This window comes from Thunnus albacares, chromosome 16 (assembly GCF_914725855.1).
Source record: "Thunnus albacares chromosome 16, fThuAlb1.1, whole genome shotgun sequence".
NCBI classification, from domain to species: domain Eukaryota; kingdom Metazoa; phylum Chordata; class Actinopteri; order Scombriformes; family Scombridae; genus Thunnus; species Thunnus albacares.
The window spans coordinates 9,746,519-9,758,194 of record NC_058121.1 but is presented as its reverse complement, the minus strand read 5'-3'; the positions used below and the strand labels follow the sequence as shown (position 1 = coordinate 9,758,194).

Genomic DNA, 11,676 nt, shown 5'->3' with positions numbered 1-11,676 from the left:
GTGAAAAGGTAAATGTACTGTAAAAATATGCACCTGATAAAGGAGGAACATAGAATACAGTAAAATCATTTCCACATATTTACTAATATAAACCAATGGAAAAAAAACAGTTTGTACATGAAGAAAGAAATCACATTTATTCTGTCTCAGGTCTTTGTGGATCCATTGTTATAAAACAAGTGAACTGACCCATGGTCCTTTATCGATCTATCCTGAGGTTCTGATTGGTGTGTGAACAGTTTTGACTCTCAGTGTTTCCACCTGGGGAATTATGTGTTAAATGAGTTCCAGCTGTGATAACTTGAGTTAATGAATGCCAGTGTTTTCTACATGAGCACACAAGTGAAAATGGGAACAGTGTTTATAATTTTGGGAAATGGGTCTTTTGGTGGATGGCGTCATGGTTTGAGATGTTCAGTTAATAGGCCTAATTATAGTGTGTATGCGATCGAGGAAAAGCTGTAATAAACAGAATACTTTAAACAGAGAGTGCATGACGTTAAAAATGCAGTATTGACAGCTAGTCACCTATATATTGAACTTACAGATACTGGTAAGTTTATTTTTATTGGATTAGTTGTATATTGGTGTTAACAAGTGCAGCTATTCCAGTTGTATAACACCATCATTCACTTCATTCACTCTCCATAAAGGACAGGTTCACAATTTTTCAAGTCCATCTTACGTAAAACAACGGTCAGGTGCCCAAATGAACACTGAAAAGGTTTCTATGTGACATGTGTAGATGTACATTTGGGCACCTGATTATTGCTTTACGACAGACATGAACAACTGTGAACCTATCCTTTAAATTTGGTGTTCTCTGTGATTTCCGACAGGACCTGAAGGCAGCATGTAGTTTGCGCAGTCAGCTGACTCGGAGCTTGTCATGTGGCGTTCACAGGCTGAGGAGAGTGTGTGAAAAACAACCTGCGTCACTTTTAAACAACAAAAAACACCTCTGTGGTCGCCTGTTCCCGGTCTGTGGGTCCCGTTCGCGCGTGCAGCATGGCTTGGACAAAATATCAGCTGTTCCTCGCGGGACTTATGCTCACAACTGGCTCCATCAACACATTATCGGCAAAGTGAGTACACAGATGTCATTGTGTTTCCCATTCTGGTGTCATGTGTTTCTAGTTATAGTTCATGCTAAAACAGAGCTAATGTTGTTTAGCCCAGACAATGTGAATACTCGTCAACTACAGAACTTATCGGCTTATTCATGAGCCAATTAATGAATGAAGCTGGTTTGTTTATTACGCTTTTGTTACAGCGATATCAAGTTAACTGCTAAAGCTATAGCTATTAGCATTCAGCATTATTAGCTGGTCAATAATAAGCTAATATAAACATCGTTATCAGGTGTGATGAGAAGCTACAATTTTGTCGTTGTCAGGAAGCTAATTAGTGTGACAACACGGACATTTCAATCATATTGACAAACCTGATAAGATTGCTGCCCGGAAGGAACAGCTGATGGGATGTAAATAGTGTTTATACAGGTTTATCTCAGATCAAATGTCGCAGTGAGCACAACTAAACCGGCACTGCAGCTTTAAACAGTCATTAACATGAGCTATGTTTGTGTAACAACCTGATTTAATGGGACATGACTCTCAGAGGTGAAATAACTAGTTAGTTTAGTTTAGTCAGCTGGCATTTACAAATGAGTCATCATGTATTTCAGGGCTGCAACCAACTATTAGTTTCATTATTGTTTTGTCTTAAAAACATCAGAAAATAATGGAAGATCTCAATTAAATCTTCCTAAACCACAAGGAGATGTCTCCAAAATGTCTTGTTGTGTCTGACCAACAGTCCAAAATCCAAAGATATTGAATTTACAATCATACAAAACAAAGAAAAGCAGCAAATCATAGTATTTGAGAAGCAGTTAGAAGCAATTTTCCTTGATAAAAATTGTACACAATTAATTGATGATCAAAAATGCTGACTGTTACTTTTCTTTTGATCAATGAATTGATGAATCAACTAATTGTTCCAGCCCTGAAATGATTCATCATATATTTCAGGGCTGCAGCTAATGATACTTTCATTATTGTTTGGTCTTAAAAACATCAGAAAATACAGAATAATGCCATTTATATCTTCCTAAACCTCTAAAGGATGTCTCCAAATGTCTTTTTTTGTCCAACCAATATCATATTTTACCACATTTTTCAATAAATTAATTTTTTTCTTAAATGTCATTGTCCAAAACAGTTCAAAGTCCAAAAATAGTCCATATACAAATATATAAATCTGAGAAAAGTATCAAGTCTTCCTATTTGAGAACTGGAGCCAGAGACTGTTTGGTATTTTTGCTTCATAAATTACTAAAACCAACTGATAAATTATCAAAATGTTACAGATTCATTTTCAGTGGATCAAGTCATAGCTTAAGTGACTCATTATTTTAGCACTATTACATTTAATTCCTCTCTCATTATTGTCACGGTAGGAAGAGGTTTGCCCTTTTAGTGAAACCAGGAATTCAGCGTTTCTGTACTTCTCCAATAATCTGTGATGTCAGCTTTCTGCTGCCTGACACACACTTCTCTCTCCGTTTGTGGGTTTTTGTCAGCTGAGAACAGCAGTATCCAAGCTCCAAACTGTTACGAATGAAGGTTTAAGTGCACTAATGTGTAATAGAAAACAAGCTGTGGCATGTAGCTGACAGACGAACACAGAAACTAACAGGTAAAGTTTCACTACAGCCACTACAGGCCCCGTCACAGTGAAGCTTCACTGGATTTAAAGCGCTACAGCCGAGATCAGTTACAGTTTGTACAGTAGGTCGATAGTTTTGATTGCACCACATATTTTTTTAAATCCAGCTTTTCCAAAACACACACTGACCACAAACAATCAGTAGACTCGGATCAGTCAACAGACTCTGGTTTCCTATGTGTATTGATGAGCTCAGAAAAGATGTTGCATTTGAAGGAAGTGCTGTGTCATCACCTTCAAGGTCCACAATCCCTTGTCTTGCATATTGAAGCAGACAGGACGCTCACATGCCGGTCATGCTTCCTCTGACTGTCCGTCTATAAAAGTCAATGCAGACGTGAGCACTCATTAACTTTACAAGCGAATCACAATGTCTGACTGTACAGTGTTTTAAATGAAGTCACAGTGAATGCAATATATTCAATGAGAGAAGTAAAAATCCTCGACACAGCAGTTCAGTAACGTGCGTGTTGGTTAAAAACAGGCATACTGTGTAAAATCCCAAAAACACAGTCGGAGATTCACTTGTTTTTTATATATGTATTTATCATTTAATGCTGAAAAAAGTTTTTAAAGTCTAGAGCCGAGTTATGCTTTGTTTAAGCAGGGCTGCAGTTAATGATTATTTTTACGATTTATTAATCTGCAGAATATTTTCTTGATTAATTGTTTTGTCTATAAAATGTCAGAAAGCACTGTTTAATTTAATTTTATAGGGCCCATGGTGACTTCGTTAAACGTGTTGCTGTGTCAGATCAACATGTCCAATATGACACAATAAAGCTACAACTCTGAAGCTGCAACCAGCAAATATTTCCTTACAAAAATGACTAGAATGATTGTTAAATGAAATAGTTTCTGTTGATCGACTAATTGATTCATCGTCTAATCATTGCAGCTCGTTTTTATACCCCTTTCTCATTTGACTGTGTAAAATATCCATAATTCATTTGGAATAATGTCTTCTCGTCCAACAGATGGGCTGACACGTTCTCAGCGAGGGGTTGCCGGGACGACCCTGAACATGGGTTCTCTCACCCGTTTGTGCAGGTAAAGTAACAGCCTGCAAGTGACAGTGGTGTTTAGCACGTATACGGTGTTTCACTTTCACACTAGAGTTCAAATCCCAGGTCAGAGTATTGAATGCCAAAAATTGTACTGATGCCATGTAAAAGATTACCTGATGCCTGATCATCAAATATCTGGTCAGATTCATAATGTTGTTTACGTTTTGATTGGATAGTTCCTGATTTCCATAGAAAAATTGCCAATTTTAGACTATTTTACTTAGGCAAAGTTCTTGAACAGCTGCCAACTTAATGTTTAGACATTTAAACTGTTGCCTCTTTTGTTGAATGAAAAAAGGTTTTGTAGACAAACATAAAGGTAAAAAAACTTAACTTTTCTCAAAGTAAGGAATAAAAAATATTGTTTTGGTATCTAAAAAAAAATGAATCTGTTCCCTGTCTTCCTGTTCATCTGTGTCCCAGGCAGTGGGAATGTTTTTGGGCGAGTTCAGCTGTCTTGCGGTTTTCTACATCTTGCTTTGCCACGACAGACGTAGCCCAGAGCCCAAGATGAATCCAGGCCAGAGCTTCAACCCTCTCCTCTTCTTCCCTCCGGCCATGTGTGACATGACGGCCACCTCCATCATGTATGTTGGTAAGTGACCGCAGCCTTTATCTGCTATGTTGTTTTTACGGCGCATATGGTAGACGTTAAGTAAACTTGTGTCCCGATCCGTCCTGCTTTCCAAAGGTTTTTCAAAGGTCAAATGGCAGCAAAAAGGTATAGATTATCCACGTCTGTTCAAACAATCTTTTCTGCAGATAATTAAGTTAAAGATAATGTTGTTTTTGTCAGCGTAACTTCGTGTTACTTCGTGAACTATACCTTGCAGCTTTATTGAGCCACACAACTTGTTTGTTTATGTGTCTTGGAAAGGTAAGAGTAAGGGGGGATGCCAGTGGGATCAATATTTTAGGTAATGCTTTGTTTTTCAGGTCCCCTAATGTTACACTGATTTCCTGTACATTTTCTGGGTAATTTGGGGGTATTTAACAGTTAATTTTTGGGACATTTTGCAGAGAGGGTGCTGCAATTCGGTACAAATTACAAGAAAAAAAGAAAAAAGTATAAAGTTGGTGTAATTGGTAAATATCCACTCATTATATTTGAGTTTATACATAGTTAGATTCTAGAGTAGTTCTTGACAGACAGAAAATACTTAGATATCAGTGTGTAGTTTTATGTGTCAAACGATGCATCAGCTAATTAGGTTGTTTCATAAAAAGTACATTTCTATGAAAGGATTATATGATTTGGTGGTACAGTATATAGGAAATGTGCTCAAACTACATATTAGCACATAAAGTTGTTTCTTAAATACTCTATAATGAGCACTGACGTGGAAGTTTCTGTAATCAAAGACTCACAAACCAGAGAATGTCTTTCTGGGTTTAATACACTTGCAAGCGGCTACAAAACCAGCAACAGATACAGAGAGCTGTCTTAGGTAAAGTACAAAGTTATGCTCTCAGCCATCCATTATTATACCCTCAGCAGGCAGGTACAACTAGCCTCCTCTTCAGTTATCTCTACACTCACAGTCTGTCACTGTCCTTTCAATGGAAAGGTGCTGGCCTGTCATCTCTGCAAAGTAGTTACACCATACACCAAGTTTAAGTAGAACAGTATCAGAATAAATATAACATTATGTATTTCAGTATACATATTTGTATTTTTTGTATTGTATTACATACACATTTCCTGTATGCTACCAAATTACACAAGACTTTTGTTGAAATGTCCTAAGAATGAACAGTTGCACAGCAGCTACTTTAGGAAGTTACTGAAAAAACTTAATAAATATTCTAATATATTGTTCAACACACAAAACTACACACTGAAAACTAAGTATTTTCTATCAGTTGAATAATTGTTAAGAGTCTAATTTATTAGGAGTTAACAACTAATTATGAACGCAAATATAATGAATCAGCACTTAACTAAATCAACTTATTACTTTTCTCTGTTTTTTCTTAAAATTTGTACCACATTGTACCATCTCTGTAAAATGTCCTAAAAAATAACTGTAAATACCTGCATTTCTGCACAAAGCATGTATTTCTAGCTCATAAAAGTACAAAATTAACTGATGGCAATGTAGGTTCCAGGGTTAGATATCTGCTATGTTAAACCCTTTTCTTGGTTTCTAGCACTCAACATGACGAGCGCCTCCAGCTTCCAGATGCTGCGTGGAGCCGTCATCATCTTCACCGGTCTGCTGTCTGTGGCGTTTCTCGGGCGTCGCCTGTTGGCTAGCCAGTGGATCGGCATCCTCATCACCATCCTGGGCCTGGTGATAGTGGGCCTCGCTGACTTCTTCAGCGGCCACAAAGACGAACACAATCTCAGTGACGTCATCACTGGTAAGGCAGATTTTCTAACTGCAAGAAAAGAACTGATAAAAATGGAAAATATAGTAGTGAAGACCCTTTGTATTTGTCAAACATGTACAAGAATCATGAAGGGACTAACTCTAACGCCACTACTACATGCAACTGCATTTCCCAACTAAACATGCAGTGTTTCATTAGCAGTGAAATAAACACACCTACTCTCTTCCGTCCTGCAGGAGACCTTCTGATCGTCTTGGCTCAGGTCATTGTTTCTGTGCAGATGGTCCTAGAAGAAAAGTTTGTCTACAAACACGATGTTCATCCTCTTCGGGCTGTTGGTACTGAAGGTAAGATGTTGTTCACAACAAGAGCTATTTGTAAAACTGTAGGAAACATGTTTGCTGGTATTGGTGATAAACTTCTGAGGGTGGATTTTACTCTAAATGCACAAGAAGAATGAACCACATTCCTGAGTTGCCAATGTTAGAAGAAGTCAATAATAAGGAATGTAAAGGTCAAACAGCAACATTTCAACAACATCAACAACAACAGATAAACTAGGTTTATCTTTGTTTTTCCAGCACAAACCAGTAACACTATAAATGAGGTATTATCAATTATAGAGTTAAATATTTACTGAGGTATTAATATCCTTTTAAAAATACTTTTCATGTAGGTAAATTTGAGAAGTGTGACTGTGACGTTAGATGCATTGTGTGTAAAAGAGAAGTAGGAGTGATACTGAGACTGATACAGAGATTTTCTCAACTGTGTGAAAAGAGTTTGACAAAGTAAATTCAAACCTGAAATTCAGAGTGTTTAAGTGCTGCACTAATCATTATTGTAACATTAACAATGGATTAAATTACTTTAAAAATAGTGACAAACTAACAGAGACACAACTCTGCAGTTTCCCCTCAAGTCTAAGAAGAGTTTTAGCACCTTTCAGCTCATTGTTTTGGTTGTAAAGTGGCAACTTGACTGTTTTGGTTTAGTCTCACTGCTCTCGTCAACCTTTTTTGTGTGAAAAAGCTTTGATAAACCAGCTGTACACTACCTGCACAGCACTAAACAGTAGACAGACAGAGTTAGCGACTAGCTGGTTAATATGGTGGAGCCAGTAGCCAACTGAATTTCCTTCAGGAGCTTGTGGAGACAAAACCAGACCTGGAAGAAATAAATGCTAATGTTGCCTAGTGTCTACTGGATGTTTAGTTTGCTAAGATGTTCGCTATAATAACTTAATAATGTGATAATAAGTAAATATGGTGTTTACAACTTGTTTTACTGCCCCCAAGTGGCCAAAAAATCAATTATTGCAGCTTTAAGGTATCTCCTTCAAGAAAAACAAGAGTGACAATAAATAACACCCCAGAATTTCTAAAGAAGTCAGACGCAGGTCTTTTCAGTACAAAGCTCCAGCCGACTGGAATGATCTCCCTCTTTCTCTATTCTCTATTAACTCTTTTCGCTGCTTCAGGACTTCTTTATTCTGTCATCTTAAAACAACCTGTTCATGCTTTTAATTTGTGTGTAATTACAATTAGAAGATGAATTGTTTCAAGTGCTCCCGGTACTGATGAAACTGATCGGATTTTACCAGTCATTTCTCATTTCTTGTATCTAGTTTCTTGTACAACTGCTGAGGGTGGGCGGTGTGGGTGGGAGATGGTGAGAGAGCTGTCTGTATCTGTGTGTTTGTAGTCTATGTTTGTTATGTAACGTTGTCATTGTAAGTATGTTATATTCTGTATTTTGTGTTTTTTAGGACCCCCTTGAAAATGAGATGTTACATCTCAAGGGGCTATCCTATTAATAAATTCACTATAACATGGCTGCTGATTTTACCTGTTAGCTCCTTTAGCCTCCTTTATAAGCAGAAAAAAGCGTAACAACATGTTAGACAGTCATTTATTATTAGTCATATTAAATTGTGTTTTCTATTTCCAGGTTTCTTTGGTTTCTTTGTTCTGTCGCTGCTGCTCATCCCCATGTATTTCATCCATGTGGGCAACTTCAGCGACAACCCTCGGCAGGTGCTGGAAGACGCGCTGGACGCCTTCTGTCAGATTGGGCACCAGCCTCTCATCCTGTTGGCTCTGCTGGGCAACACAGTCAGCATCGCCTTCTTCAACTTCGCTGGGATCAGCGTCACCAAAGAGATCAGCGCCACCACCCGCATGGTGCTGGACAGCCTGCGCACGCTTGTCATCTGGGTGGTGAGCATGGCGCTGGGTTGGGAGCAGTTTCACGGCCTGCAGGTGCTGGGCTTCCTGGTCCTGCTGCTCGGCACAGCGCTCTACAATGGACTGCACCGCCCCCTGCTGGCCAGAATACCGTGCTGCGCTGGGATGGTGAACCAAGAGGAGGAGAGCAGCGCGGGAGAAAGGGAGAGACTGCTGGGTGAGGGCAGGGTGCAGGCTGGTGACGAGAGCTAAAAATGTGTCTGTGACAGTTGACACCTTTATTGAATGCTGTCACTAATATAGTCTCTTTTTAAATTGAGGGTTTTTTTTCTCACACCTCAGGTTTTAACTGACCTCACAGAATATGTGTGTGTGTACATTATTTTAAAGATGATAAAGAGGGTGGTGTAAAGGAGCTGTAATGCTACAATACAGGGATTAATTTGTTATGTCCTTCTGAACAAAACATTAATAATTTTTAGGCAATATCAACCTTTGCTCCCTGACCCTTTTTATCTATTTTTTATTCTCAGAAAAAAGCTTGAACGGACTGATTTTTTTTAGCATTGTTCAGTGTTTAACCACTAAAGCACAGGTTTATGAAAATTACTGTCACACAAGTTAGAAATTAGTGTAAAGATCATTAAGATGTCTTATGCAGATTCTCCTGTATGCAAGTTTGCTTTCCTATGATCAATTGTTAGAATGGGTTTTTATTTTTTTTTAAATGTTGCTGGCTGTGCAGTATGATTGTGCCAAAGTTTTTTCAGCGTGCACTGAATGTCACTTCACTGCCTCGTGAAGGCAACATTCAACATTTTCTTTGTAATCAGACTGCAGAGGCATTTTCTTAATCTCAGTTTGGTTGAATACAGAATCTACTGGAGGCAGAAAAGCAGTTTGGACAGAATATCTGTATATTTGCTCTCTGACCTTTTCACTCTTGTGGGTTTATTTGTACATATCAACATGTCACCAGAGGACTGAGCTCGCACACCAAGTGATTTGCACTTGTTATTGTAAATCCTTTTTCTCTATTCAGTCGTTTAAGGCGTTGGCTGTTATGTACAGCCAAAAAAAGAAAAAAAAGGGAACTGTTATTAAATCACACTAGTTGAATTGTGGAATGGCCTTTTTACTCAGGCTTGTGTTGTAATGTTGTCATGGTGAAGAAAGTGATTTTTTTACAAATACATTTATGAAACAAGCCAAAAAGACTTGAATTGTGTTTGTATTGCATCATTTGATTGGTACAATATTGTGTTTTTAGGCCTCAATAGTTGTCTGATAGTACGGCTGAAACAATCAACAGAAAATTAATCTCGCGGAAATTGTGATGGAAATTTTTCACTACTTTATGAAATTTTATAGACTAAACCATTGATCTGTCAGTAAAACAATGAAAATAATCATCAGTTGCAGCCATAGTTGTGTCTCAATACAGTTTGGAGTCACCTCGTTTCTTTCTTCAAAAGGTACTACATATGTTTTTTCGTTATTTGTAATTTATTATTATTGGTATTAGAGAAATTAATAATTAATGATAATATTGATATAATACACAGTATAAAAAAGAGACATTTAATGACCTTTAGCTTGAAAAGATGCTGGTTTTCTCCTTGTAGCCACATTGACTCTTGACACTCTAAGCTGAAAATACAGACAAAATTGTGATGAAAATATGACAAAGGTTTGAGTCTGAAACACCAGCTCAGTCGAGTGAACAGCCAGCAGTAGAGTCCTGTGTCACCAGCAGCTGACACCTGCCCTGCCTGCACTTCCTGAGTCAACCCAACATCCTCCCTGAAGACCGTACATATGCTTTAATGGAGGTCAAAGGTTAAACCCAGGAATCCCCCGGGATCTGTACACACGACCCCGTTCAGCTCTACAAATAGGAGGAAGGAAAATGTGTTAATTAACTGCACAGACACATTGAAATGAACCACATACACACCTTTATTTAGAGTAGAAATTAAGTCATTTCAAAATTTATTTAATTACCAGTTTACTAGTGATTGTTACCAACAAAGTCATAAACTAGTTTATTTATTTTGTAGGCCTGTGTAAACAATGTCTACTGTTATTACAGACACATTTATAGAGGATTAATAGTATGTTAGCAAAAGAAAAATGGTTTTACTTGTTTTGATGGACTGTTGACTGTCACTTTGCTGTATGTTTCAGTCCACACACACGCACGCGCGCACGCACACACACTTCTTTGTACACTTGTGAGGACCCCCATTGACATAATGCATTCCATACCCCGTTACCCAGCATAAACCTAATCGTAATCTTCCCCTAAAATAAAGTTTAAAACCTCAAACAGCCCTTTGAAGTTCTGTCCCAAAGTGCAAAGTGGGGACCGAACAAAATGTTCTCACTTTCCAAAAATGTCTTCAGTCCCAAGGTATAAAACTCAAATTGGTCCTCATAAAGATACACATAAAGTAAACAGACATACACACACACACACACACACACACACTGCAGACCAGCGTGAAGTCTTTCACAGTAACACTCGACATGGCCGCTAGATGGCAGCGTTTTGCTAGAAAATGAGCAGCAACTCTTCATTGTGTGCAGCTTTAGTTATGAGCTGCTAACCTTGTCACTGTGCTGAGGAAAAACTACATTACATTAAGTTGTCCGCAGTAATATACAGGTTATAAAACAAAACGACTCCGTTGTAAATATATATATACAGTGTATATTAAATGACTGTAAATAAAGCCGTAAAGTGAACAGTGGTGCGCAGCCTGAGGGAACAAGAAAGAACATCTGCAACGTTAAATAATTCTAAACTACCTGCAAGAAAAGTTATGAAATATGTTCAGATAATACCTTGGAGGTAATACATTATCGTCATGTTGCAAGTCTGAGACCCCTTTCCCAAAATGGGATATATGTGTGTATATATAGGGACCATTTGAATTTGAAAAACGAAACATTAACATTTACATTAATTAACTAAAAAAATACAATTATCTAATTAACATAAAGCATTAAAGATTAGCCTGTGTGAAACAGACAGGTGTTTATAGTTTAGACACATGGATGAAGATCTACAGCATCTACAGCAAAAACAAATAAATAAATAAAATAAAAATAAAAATGATAAACCATAAACAACGCAGAAGGAGCTCCTGGGACAGCATGGAAAAACATTTCCAGTAGCTGTTTTCTGGATAAATGCGTCCCGATGCGGCCTCATGTCCCCTGAGACAAAACCCCCACAGCAAAAAATAAGTCTGTGAACGACTAAAATAAAGAATCCCTACGCACAAATAGTCTACTTTTAAAAAAAAACATTTTATAGGCTACACAATCTAACCTCTACATATGTGTGTCCGTGT

General features: G+C 37.8%; 1 protein-coding gene across 1 annotated transcript; it reads left to right on the top strand.

Moving 5' to 3' along the window:
- The first annotated feature begins 897 nt into the window (after window positions 1-897).
- Window positions 898-10,639, top strand: slc35f6 (solute carrier family 35 member F6). Its single transcript, XM_044329883.1, has 6 exons — window positions 898-1,085; window positions 3,708-3,780; window positions 4,221-4,392; window positions 5,949-6,161; window positions 6,368-6,478; window positions 8,082-10,639. The coding sequence occupies exons 1-6, from the start codon at window positions 1,009-1,011 to the stop codon at window positions 8,567-8,569; spliced, it is 1,134 nt and encodes a 377-aa protein (XP_044185818.1). The 5' UTR covers window positions 898-1,008; the 3' UTR covers window positions 8,570-10,639.
- The last annotated feature ends 1,037 nt before the right edge of the window (window positions 10,640-11,676 follow it).

Coding starts and splice junctions, on each gene's coding strand:
- slc35f6 (XM_044329883.1), top strand. CDS start 1,009: ATGGCTTGGACAAAATATCAGCTGTTCCTCGCGGGACTTATGCTCACA. Junction 3,781..4,220: donor TCTCTCACCCGTTTGTGCAG/GTAAAGTAACAG, acceptor TCTGTGTCCCAG/GCAGTGGGAATGTTTTTGGG. Junction 4,393..5,948: donor CACCTCCATCATGTATGTTG/GTAAGTGACCGC, acceptor CTTGGTTTCTAG/CACTCAACATGACGAGCGCC.